Source organism: Stegodyphus dumicola, chromosome 9, assembly GCF_044657685.1.
Source record: "Stegodyphus dumicola isolate Sdum_Otavi_A_Nest chromosome 9, ASM4465768v1".
Classification (NCBI taxonomy): domain Eukaryota; kingdom Metazoa; phylum Arthropoda; class Arachnida; order Araneae; family Eresidae; genus Stegodyphus; species Stegodyphus dumicola.
This window is the reverse complement of record NC_140776.1, coordinates 173,552,419-173,564,740: the sequence shown is the minus strand read 5'-3', so window position 1 is coordinate 173,564,740 and position 12,322 is coordinate 173,552,419. Positions and strand designations below refer to the sequence as shown.

General features: G+C 37.4%; 1 protein-coding gene across 4 annotated transcripts in view; it reads left to right on the top strand.

Annotated features, from left to right (window-relative positions):
• LOC118187504 (uncharacterized) overlaps window positions 1-12,322 on the top strand; it is a 127,164-nt gene that overhangs the window by 25,573 nt on the left and 89,269 nt on the right. For all 4 annotated transcript variants that reach the window (XM_085824358.1, XM_035357741.2, XM_085824362.1 and 1 more), the window contains exon 2: window positions 1,129-1,309. In XM_085824358.1, the coding sequence (XP_085680484.1) occupies window positions 1,129-1,309 (181 nt within the window). The remainder of the gene's footprint in view (window positions 1-1,128; window positions 1,310-12,322) is intronic.

Sequence of the window (12,322 nt, the reverse complement as noted above, 5' to 3'; positions counted from 1 at the left end):
TGAGTTACTGCATAGAAAACATTCATAATAAAAGCCAATATCAATTTTGCGTATTTATCATTGATTTGAGAATAGCATAGGTTCTATAAACTAGATGAAGTTTCGCCTTGACTTCTATGAAAAGATTTTCTTTTGACGGATGATAATGCCAGATCTCATTAAGCCTGTATGGTAGATAAGTATCCTGAAGGTGAAGATATCGATTTGACTGGTCATCATTCTAATCGAATCTCTCTTATTGAACGCTCATCAGCGGCCGAACAATATAATCGCTGACCTGGGCCTTCCAGTTCCGGCCTCAGTCCGAATCCATGCAAATGGGCTGGCTGCATGGGCGTCTTTTTTCCTCGTGCGTAATCTATACGTAAGCCAGTTTCTCCTAGAAAGCCCTCCACGAAGGCATACCTCCCCATAAGCAGAGAGCCCTTATGTGCTTTATCGTAATCAAATAAAACAAACCTCCTGCAGAACATGAATGGGCTGGCTGCATGGGCGTTTTTTTCCCTCGTGTGTAATCTATACATAAGCCAGTTTCTCCTAGAAAACCCTCCACGAAAGCATATCTCCCCATAAGCAGATAGCCCTTATGTGCTTTATCGTAATCAAATAAAACAAACCTCCTTCAGAACATGAATGGGCTTTCTTAGTAGGCTGAGCTTCTAGATGCATTTCCCTCTATTTACCGATCTAAACTATTTACAGTCTCTTAAGAGACTGTAAACATCGGATCTAAGAGACTGTAAATAGTTTAGATCCGATGTTCTAGAAGAAGGCAGATTTAATTCACAGCCTAATTAATGTCGCGAAATGATATTGTGATGCTCATATTAACTCACACTAATCACATACCATACCGACTTCCATTAGGGATAATCGAGTTATCATGATTTACCTGAATGTACACTGCGCCAAAAAAAAAAAGGGGGGGAGACAGTTCTATATCTCTCGTTCTACTCGGCCGATTGACGAAATTCAACTTGCGTATTTCATGCCTCGAAAGCTCGACTTATGATGTGTATTAGATTTATACATTTGCCTGTTCTATCTAAAAATCTAATGTTCACTAATTGATAATATATTCAGAGCTTCAGTGGGAATTTTAAATACTTTAAATACAATATCTTTCAGCAATTTTTATGGATAATGACACTGTATATTGCAAGAGGCCAATCTACTCAAAGCACAGACGTCTCCTCCCTGCACAGAACACTTGCAGAAGAGAAAGTAGATGATTTTATGATGAAACTGCATCTGAATTTGGAAGATATTCGTATTCAACGGATAGGTTCAGTTTTTGAACGGAATGGGAGTAAGTTTTTTCAATTTCGTTATTTATATATTTAATCCAAATGTGATCTCATTTTCTTGGAAAATGCAGTAAATTCGGTACTTGGGTATTATCCAGCCAACCGTGAAACTGTCGCCAAGCAGAGCGATTTAGTTGTAATTATGTATAAGCGTGACGTCGCAATACACTCATAATATCTGCGCTGAATACGTCACCTCGAAAATTCAAACTGTCATAACAGTGCTGAGTGACTGAAGATTTTGATCATAGAAACTGAACATTATTTTACCAAAGCTGCTTCTATTGTTTTGATTTGAAGATTAGCCCTTTAATTCTTAAAATTCTATTCACTGAAACAGGCTCTTAAAAACGAATTTAATAAAAATGATCTGTTTTTAAAATTGTTTTCTAGATGAATTATAAATTTTTGACTTAATGTAGTTTTGTTACTTGAAGGCGTTGTTTGCCAGAGCAAAATTTAAAAATGCTAGGCAATCAGAAGTAATAGGGGGACCGGAAAGTAATGTCTCTTTCTTAAATTAAATTCAAACGAATAAATTTGTAACGAGATTTTATTTTTAATCAATAATATAATCACCCTCGTTATCAGCAACCTTTTGCCATCTAGTATGCCGATTTCAATCCCACACCGATAAAAAATCAATTGGTTTTTGAGTAAAATATCTCGAGATGGCATTTTGGACATCATCCAAATTTTTCAAATTTTTTGTCACTAAGAAAATGTTGTAGGGATCGGAATAAATGGAAATCCGAGGGCGCGATATCGTGTGAGGCAGTACCTCCCACCCCAATTCATTATATTTTTTCAGTGTTCGCCTTGCACAGTGCGTTCTTCAGTGGCGTAGCGAGAGGGGGGCATAAGGTGCATGATGCCCCGGGCGCCGCTCGTAGAGGTGCGCCAAATGGTCTCCAAACAAGATTTTCCGGAAAATTTCAGTTTTTATTTTGATCGATTTCGGGAAAATATATTTAAACTTAATAACTATTGTAATTATTTATATATAATTAATTATTTTCTTGATTTGTCTGATAAAATGTGTAACAAAATGTTTGCAGTACATCAACCAAAACGTTCTTCCTGACCACTTTATTTCTCCAAAGTAGAGATATATTTATATATTTTTTAAACGAAATGCACGTATATTGTCTGCTTTTATTTTGAAACGATTTCTCAAACATATCCAGTTTCTAAAACCCGATTCCATAATCTGGAAATGACATTTTGGGACAATCCTAACGCTTCCGCTACAATGGATTGCGTTTGACTCTCCTGTAAACGACTGATGTCCTTCCTGGCTACCCATTCAACTATGTCATCTTGCTGAGACATCGTATATTCACTACTACGAAGCATTCAACGCATGTGAATTGTTTTTAATCTCCTATTACAAAAGAAATACTGAAAGTCGCTCCTCACTCCTTATCTAAAACGCATAGTTTTTGACGTCACAGACTAAATTTGCATATTCCCAACTTTGTAAACGTTATAATTTTCCTTTATAATCTCTTTTATTTCCTTTTGTTCAAAAAAGTTGTCGATTATATGGTTATTTCATACCGAACCCACAATATCTCCTAATTGTTTTGAGCAGTGAATGTGACTGTATGACGTTACTCCGCAGTAGAAAAGAAACGGAACCTAAAACTCCACTACAGATCTATAGATAAAATGTTTTTCCAAACCTAAGTGTCGCACTTCAAATACTACTTACTATTTCATTATCAAATGCTAATTATGAAAGTTCGTTCAGCATATTAAATAAATTTTCCCATATTTACGATCAACGATGGGACAAGATCCCTTAAGTCATCTAGCATTTTTAAGTGTGGAAAGAGAAAAATTTGAAAGGATCGACTTTGTTGACGTAAATAATAAATTTGCTTCATCCAAGGTAAGAAAAATGTATATATAATAATTAATTGTATTCATGTATTACATTATTATTAATAAATATAAGTGCCCGACCAAGTCGAGGTGCACGTGATTGAAGGGAGATGAGGGCAAATTAAAATTTTAAAGTTGTCTGGCTGTGAGTCTGACAATTTCAGATCTTTGGCACTCCAAGCACGAACGTGTCTAGTTGGCTATGTTCTTTTGCATGCTAGGCCGTACGAAACGTTGGTGTATCATTTTTTTCGAAGCCTTGATGCCAGGATGTGACAGACGATGTAACTGACTCAAAATGGCATGGTGAAATCCGAAGGGAACAAAGGTCGAAATCTTGAATCCTGAACATCACAATTAAGTGATTTTCCAGGTGACAGCTGCATCGGCTGCAAGTTGAGATTGGTGGAAGATTTGCTTTTCAAGAGGTTTTGTAGTTCTGAATCCTGGTGTTATTCATTCGGCAAGGGCAGCAAACTTTATTGGCGAAGGAACGGCTAGTTCTTCAATACGAGACAAGGTGTCTGCAACAATATTCTGCGAACCCTCAATATAACGGATAGCTGTTGAAAATTGCCCTATGAAGTCTAGGTGTCTCATATGACGAGGAGAAGTTTTATCCTGTTGAAAAGCATAAGCCTTTTTAAAGGGCGACTGATGTTTTCAGGGAACCCCATCGCCAAATCCTGGGTGTGGAGAATCCTCATCCTTTTAGTTCGAGCGCCATTATAGAGACATTAGTATATTTGGAAGCAAGAGAGATTGAAAAATTAGCAACCGCCTTCGCCGGAAATCGAACCGCGGACCTCTGGAGTACCGGCCGAGCGTGCAGAATCACCAGACCACACCACACCACACCACACCTCGAAGGCACACTAGGAAAGCGGGAGAAATACCTTATAAACGTAGAGTGATAATGGTTTAGATGCGGAAGGATACTGCAAATTTGTTGACTAAATTAAATCATTTTTGCATTTTTGGAACGCTTCGCGAGATTCTGCGGTACAGGTTATAACACGTTTATCGTTTTTCTTGCTTCCAACCAAAAAAGAATTTAGAGGTGCTTGTATGGTTACTGCATGAAGTAAGAAACGTCGATAAAAATTGAGCATAGCAAGAAATCTTAAGTTCTTCACTGTAGATGGTTCGGGCATATCGCGGATAGCGGTGACTCTGGAAGGGGTTGAACGCCATTAGCGGAAATTTCATGACCAAGAAAGGATACTCTTGGTTGACCAAGAACGCATTTGGAAAGATTAAGACTTGACACCGTACCTTTGAAAACGTTCAAAAACTGTTCTCAAATGTGATAGGTGTTCTTGCTCTGTAGAGGAGGCGATTAAGACGTCATCAAAATAAAGTACACGAAAGTCGAGGCCGATTAACACCAGATTCATGAAGAGTTGGAACGTTTGAGCAGCACTGCATAAGTCGAAAATCATGACCAGAAACTCAAATAGTCCAAAAGGCGTAATAACCGCAATTTCAGCTGGGTTAACAGCTGGGACTATCAGCTGAGTTAACGGGCATTTGGTGATACGCCCGCTCAAGATTAAGGGTTTTGAAAATTGCTTTCCCTCTAAAACTTGCATACAGTTTTGAATGCGCGGGATTGGGTAACGATGAGAAATTGTAGCTGCATTTAACCGGTGATAATCGCCACTTACCATTTTGTTTCCGAACTAGATGGAGCGGAGTGGCCCATGTACTTTTTGAAAAACGGCAAATTCCCTTTTCCATCATGTATTAAAATTCCTCTTTGGCGGCTTTAAGCTTGTCCGGAGGTAAGCGTCTAGGTTTAGCGGCAATTCGAGGTCTGTTAGTTTCAATATAATGTAGTACATCGTTCTTGGGTTCGGAAATACACATAACTGTGCGCGTGATTGTAGGTAATTCTCTGAGAAGTTGATGTCATGGGGAGTTACCCGAAATCAGTTTAATGCTCAAATCTTCACTATTGCGAATTACTCCATGATAAGTTAAGTTGGTTATGGAATCTATCAAACTGCGATTTTTAATATCGACAAGCAAAGAAAATTTATGTAAAAAGTCAGCGTCAATAATAGGGCAGTAGCAATAATAAATTGTCATTGGAAGTTGCGGCGCAATCTTAAATCAACAGATATCAGGCGTTCACCAGAAGTTTGAATAGGAGTTCCATTTGCTATATAAAGTTGTAACTTAATAAGGCGCTTTTGTTCGTGAAAATGTGGTGGAACGACAGAAACATCAACCCGGTGTCTACAAGAAACCTTAAGCCCGAATTCTTTTCGATGACGAAAAGGCGTGCAAAATTCCGGCCGCTGTCATTCATGACTTTGACCAACGGCCCTTCTCGTTTCCCTGGTCACGGTGGCTGGCATTTGTTGGCACGGTGGGTCACACGGAGGGTGGCATTTGTTTGCCTTGTTTCCATATTTGTGGTGGTAAAAAACAAATACTCGGAGGAGGGCTTTCATAATGTTTCCTCAGTGGGTTAGGACGTGTATTTCGACTACGTGATGTGGAGAGGTTGCGGTGAAAAGGTTAAGCTTGGATGGCTACTAACTGAGCAACCTGTTTGGACAAATCATCAATTTGAGCCTGTAACGCCACAATACCTGAACCAGGAGCCTGCACTGCGTGTATTTGCGCAGGAATGGCCAGTTCGTGAATTTTATCAGCGATTTCGGGAAGATTGTTAAGTGGATCGCTACTGGCCGCTAAAATGGTTTGTATGTTAGATGGGAGTCTATTCGTCCATAATGTTTTAAGAATGTTATCCGTTAGGTTACCGGCGGCTAAGTCTGACATTTTAGATAGCAACTAAGAAGGCCTTATATCACTCAACTGTAAATCGTGCAACAGCTGCTTGATTTTAACTATCTCGGATTCTTCATAAACAGAAATTAATCTTTTTTTAAAGATTTGTATTTGTCCGTCGCCGGTGGATTCAAAATTATTTCACGAGCTGATTGCAGTACCTCTGATTCTAACGCGGCGATCGCTGTATAAAATAGTTCCGTCGACAGTTATGTAACTCAATTTAAACTGCGCATCCAACTGAATGAACCATAACGATGGGTCTCCGCGACAAAAAGGCGGTGGCTTAACTGCCACTTGCGCCAATTGTGAAGCAGCATCGTTGTCAACCACTTTAGATCAAATATGCACAGTAATAATATGTATAGAAAAATAATCAATATGTATATAGTGATACAGTTTCTTGGTACTTGAAATCAGAGAATTTGGCGGCTCAAATGCAGCAGGCGATACATATATCCGCTGAAATTATGACAGAAATACACTCATGTCCATAAATTAAGGATAATTCGGAGTCACGCGGAAATCGGAATCTAAAATAAATATATCACCTGTAAAATCACTACACACGTCTTCAAGAATCATATGCAAATTTCAGGAAGTAACCAGATGACACCGATGGTACGTCACAATGACGAGAGTGTAAGAGAGTGATATATAAGGAATACAGGCAAAGAAGTAAAATTGTTCGCAGGCGCTTTATAAGCATTTCAGTGCAATAACCGAATAGTTATGACACAAAGGACGCATTTGGATGATTTTTTACGTGGTAGAATTATCGACCATCTGGAATGTGGGCCTACCCAACTGGAAGTATCAGACAAACTTGGAATTGCCCAAAGTGTCATCTCCAGGCTTTGGCAATGATTCCAAGATGATGGTAATGTGAGTAGACGTTACAGCACAGGTCGCCCCAGAGTTACAACGACGCCGAATGAGGACCGGTATTTGGCAGTTACTGCCAAAAGAAACAGGCGGAGCACAGCCTTAGACCTGTCTCGTCAGCTCTCTTCAGCCACTGGTACGACAATTTCAAGGCAGACCGTGTACAGACGCTTAGGGCACATTGGTCTATATGCTCGTAGACCTGTCAGATGCGTTCCACTTACTGCAACTCACTGTCGCCTGCGGTTATCCTGGAGTAGAGAACATGCATTGTGGACACCGCAACAGTGGTCTTGTGTGAGTTTTCCGACGAGTCCAGGTTTAGCTTGCAGTCTGATTCTCGCCGGACTTTCATATGGAAAGCTACAGGTACCCGTTACCACCAAGAAAACATCATTGAACGACACCGTTACGGTGGTGCAGGAGTACTCGTTTGGGGTGGAATTATTCTAGGTTCCAGAACTGACCTGCATGTTCAAATTGGAACCATGACAAGCCAAATCTATCGGGACGTCATTCTGGAACAACATGTACGTTTCTTTCGGGGCGCCATGGGCGCACAATTTGTGTTTATGGATGACAACGCCCGTCCTCACCGTGCAAACATCGTAAGTCAATCCAGTAGAGCACGTGTGTGACATGCTTGGCCGACGAGTTGCAGTCCGTCAACCTGCTCCTACATGTCTACCGGGACTTCGGAGAGCATTGCTTTTTGAGTGGTATAATATCCCCCAAGATCAGATCGATAATTTGATACTCAGCATGCCTAGGCTTTGTACTGACTGTATTGCATCGTCTGGGAGACATACAATGTATTAAAAATCATACCAACCATGTAATATTTTTTTTTGTGTGTGTAATTTGCTCCAGGGAGAAAAAATCGCTAATTTTTTTAATAATATTAAACATATAGCATCTTTTTTTGATCTTTACCTTTTGTTTAATAAATAAGCTTTACAAATAAGTCAATTTTTTTTTTGCTTCTAAGTCTTCCTTTGCCTGATTTTGCATTATCCTTAATTTATGGACATGAGTGCATATTGACTCATCGGAATGCGGCACAACGCTTGAAATCACAGGTGAAATGTTTTACTTGCATCTCATCAGACTGGATAATTTACTGGTGCTCAGAATTTTGACATATACTCCATATTCGTACAATATTGAAGATTGCTATTCGTAATAAATACGGGTCACCTATTATGGTAGTACAATTTTTTTAGACAGATCGTTAAATAATTATAACAATTGAATAGAATAAATATTATTTTGTTTTTGGTTGATATGGGTTACCAGACTGGCAGAGTTGAGTTGTAGTAGGCAAGTTGCCACATATCTATTTATCTATAATGTATATTAAACTTGTAATTGTTTAAAAATTTTACTTTTTAAAAACACTTGTATAAATATGTAAAAGAAATAACAGCTTTTTATCTAATTCTAGATCATGGTATGTCTGATTTTTTTCGCCGACACAGATGCATTTCCGAACCCAAGGCTAGTGTAGTTAGGTAGTGACTATTCTTAATATATTTTTGAGTATTTTATAGCAATTTAGCATTTTATTATTATTTGCATTATTTTGTTATTACGAATATATTCTATACATTATATACTGAAAGTTTTTTTTGGGGGGGGCGCCAGTTATGCTTGCTATGCCACTGGCGGTCTTGCATTGTCGTGTTGCAGAATGACGCTTTTTCCAGATATCTTTCTATTAAAGATTGGTTTGCCAGATATTTTTCGATTAAAGATTGGTTCACTAGATCCAATTGTTCATAATAAAGGTCTACATTAACAGTTTTTCCAGGTTTCAGCAATTCAAAATGAACAATTCCGTGAATACTCCATCAAACACCCAGAAGCGCCTTTTCGGAATGTAAACCCTTTGTAAGCCCTATTGAAAGTGCCTTTTGAGTTTTGGATTATCATACAGGACTTATTTTTTTGTCTCCACTAATCAAACGATCAAAAAAACGGTTCTGTATGGTGCCGTTGAAGCAATACGTTGCATGTGATGAATAGGATGGCTTTGTTCTTTTCGGACAGATTATGGGGGGACTCAAACACCTGCTTTGCTTATTTTTCCATTCTGCTTTAAATGTTCTTGGATAGTCGACCAAGGTTGGTTAAGAGTGTTTGACATGGATTTGCTTCCACTTCTGCACTTGACATGTTGTTGTCGACATGAGCAAAAACGAGATTACTTTCCGGTCCTCCTATTATATCTAAAGAATTTGTAGGGATCCTTCCTTTTATCTATTAGCTAAGTGGGGAGGAACCTAGTGTACTACTAAGCGAATAATCGCATAAATCCAGAAACGTAAAATTCAAGAAGGGTTAATTACCCCTTATTGCTCACAATAAAGATGTAGAGACGGTCCTTTTCTCAGGACGTACAACAAAGCCTCCACTTGGGCTTAAACTCAAAAATGTAAGAGATAAGAACTCAACTAATGACTAACTAAAGAGAGTTAGCCGAAGCTAACACAATTTCTAAACTAGTTGTCCCGTAATATTAAATTAGCTAGCGAAGCTATCTTGGGCACGTAATACGACCGGGCTTATAGCTTAGAGAGACCGGTCTTATAGCTTAGAGAGTTTATAGTTATAGCTTAGAGAGACGTAGACAAAACTCAAACGCGCGCTATTCAGGAGATCTAAAATTAGAAGAGAAAGGAATGTGTGACAAACTTAAAAATAGTTGTTCTAAACTTAGGATTTACATTACAAGTTTAATAAACCGTATTGGTCTATAGTTCTAAAAAATTTATTACCATAGGTATGAATACAGTTGCTCAGTATATTCGCTTCCCATGTCTATCACCTTTCGTCAACTTTCTAGAAGACTTCGTACATTATTAGCACTTTGACTTCTATTGATACTCCACAGCAACGGCCACAAATCTCGGATGCACCTCCTCTCTACTATTGTAATGGATCCCTTGCAGTGGTTCTGTTGTTTAGCTGAAGAGATTATAGTTACACGGAATCATACCCAGCCAGTATGGCAGATGTTCCATTGCTCCACTAAACGGTCGATCGGTAGTCGCTGAATAGAGTTAATTCGAAGCGGACGGTTCGAATCCCAGCTAAAGGGCTGGCTGCATGGGCGTTTTCGTGTGGCTTACCCCATATGTAATGTACATACGAGCCAGCTTGCCTTAGAAAGCCTCTGGGCAGATAACCTTCGACATCGGACATCGCTGGTGGTTCTTGAGACATCAACCGCTAGAAGTTTTGACCATGGAGATAGGAAAGGAAGGAGGGGCCAGTCGGCACTAGAAGTGAAGCACTACTTTGAAGCTTCGGTCACCAGATGGGGTGTTATTTTTTTACATTCAGAAGCTCGCTTGACACGGTTCTGATAGTATTTCGACACACGACAGTTCCATACAAATCGAAAAAGGGACACTTTCGCATGAAAGAAACATTCATAGTGTGATGGATAATAGCAATTTGTATAGTTTAGTGACATTTACGCAAAAATCACATCTTGGTTATTTTTCGATAACTAACAACAGCGCGACTTTGATTATGAATTTGTTTTATAAAATTCTAAGCTGTTGAACTACAAAAATATAGATTTTAAGAAAAACGTTATGCTTAAAGAATGAAAAATACCTTACGGTACACTTAAAATTGTATAAGTCTTTCGATACCCTTGATAGAGTATTCGCTACTTTTATTTTATTTTCCAAATGCCAAAATGTTTTAAATAAAACAAATTTTTTTCACATCCATATATTATTGTTGCATATTATTGCAAAAAGCATGTATCTGCCTTTGACAAAATACATAAATATTCATTAAATTATTTATAAATGTATTTGAAATGAAGAATTTATTCACTTATAAACAACTGTGAAAGTACTGTGAAGAAATCTAATTATTAAATGTATCTAATTTATAATGATTATAAATGTTATCTAAATACATAATAACCTTAATATTGAATTGTAAACATAAATTGAAATCCTGTTGACAAAATACGTTATAAAACGATTTAAGCAAGAATTGTTCGTATTGGAAAGCAATCTGTTAAAAGGTATTGTAAAGCAAATGCTATGAGATGCGCACTTAAGAACGTAATAAAGAGTTTTGGAATATGTATTGTTGAAATGAAGGGTAAAAAAAAATCTGATAAGTATAATTAAAAGAATTATTCCCCTTACATTTTATAGTAACTCAGTTACAAGTTTTAAATAATACTTAAAAAAAAAAACTTATTTTATTCCCTTTCAGAAATGTTCAGAGAAAGTCAAGTACTATTTAAAGTATTTCGCTAATTCCTAATAATTCTCTAATTTAAAATGAACCGAATAGAGCATTTATTATAAATTGACTTACATTTTTCGATTTAAAAGAAGCCAAAAAATCATGTCATATTTAAGAAAGTATTTTAGGAAGAAGCTCTATAAATAGAAAAGAAATAATGCATAATTTTAATATTAATAATACAATAAACTTTGATCTTAATTTTTGTACCTTTAACCGAATAAAATCGAATTACCTTAATTTTTTGTTCTAATGTAATTAACGAAAACTTGTGAAAATATTTCATTCAAATTAAACCATTCTGAGAAAACTGCCCTGGGAAAAGTATAGCGTTTAATTCCGTTCAGAATGAAATGTTGTTTAAAAATATGTTGTTTTCACATACTTAGGACTCTGAAGTGTTGTAGAAAAAGAAAATATATACATTTATATGCATATTTACGACGTAATTACAAAATATTTACATCCGAACGCGTCAAATCCCATTGAACTCAATGGTAAATGACCCAATGTTTTGGTCACCACGTAGGGATCGCAGGTGCTTCAGAGCAGGGTACGGGAGAACTTGTTTAGTGCAACTCCATCTTACTTCCTACCTCCATGGTTTTGACCTCTAGGTTGGCGCTGTGCTCTGAGTCCTTTGCTTGGAAATAGAAAAATAAGCGCTTTTGCGCGACTTAGATTAGTATCTATGTAAAACAAACATGAAAATGTTATTTTGCTATATGAGAAATGCATAATAAAGTTGAAATTTAATAAACACAGATGAATTATATATCAAGAAATTGTATTCTTGCGATGAGGACTTGAAAATTATTTCCCGAGTTTAAATGCTCTAATACTAGAATAATGAAAATGCGTTGAGAGTAATAATTATATGGGTTGAAGTAAGGTACAACAAAGTCCTATTCCCGCTTTGTAGAATAACCTTCGAGTGCTTTACCGTAATTAAATAAACCAAACCAAATGAACCATTATTACATCATGACAGGAGAAACGAAACAGCGCTCGCTTTATGACACTGCGCATTGTCGTAGAAGATGATGCTATTTTTTACCAATATGCATCGTCGTTTTCTCCTATGCACTGGACGCAGATGATCATCATCATCATCCTTCCTATTAATGTGCAGTATCTTAAAAGCGAGCGCTGTCTTCTCCAAA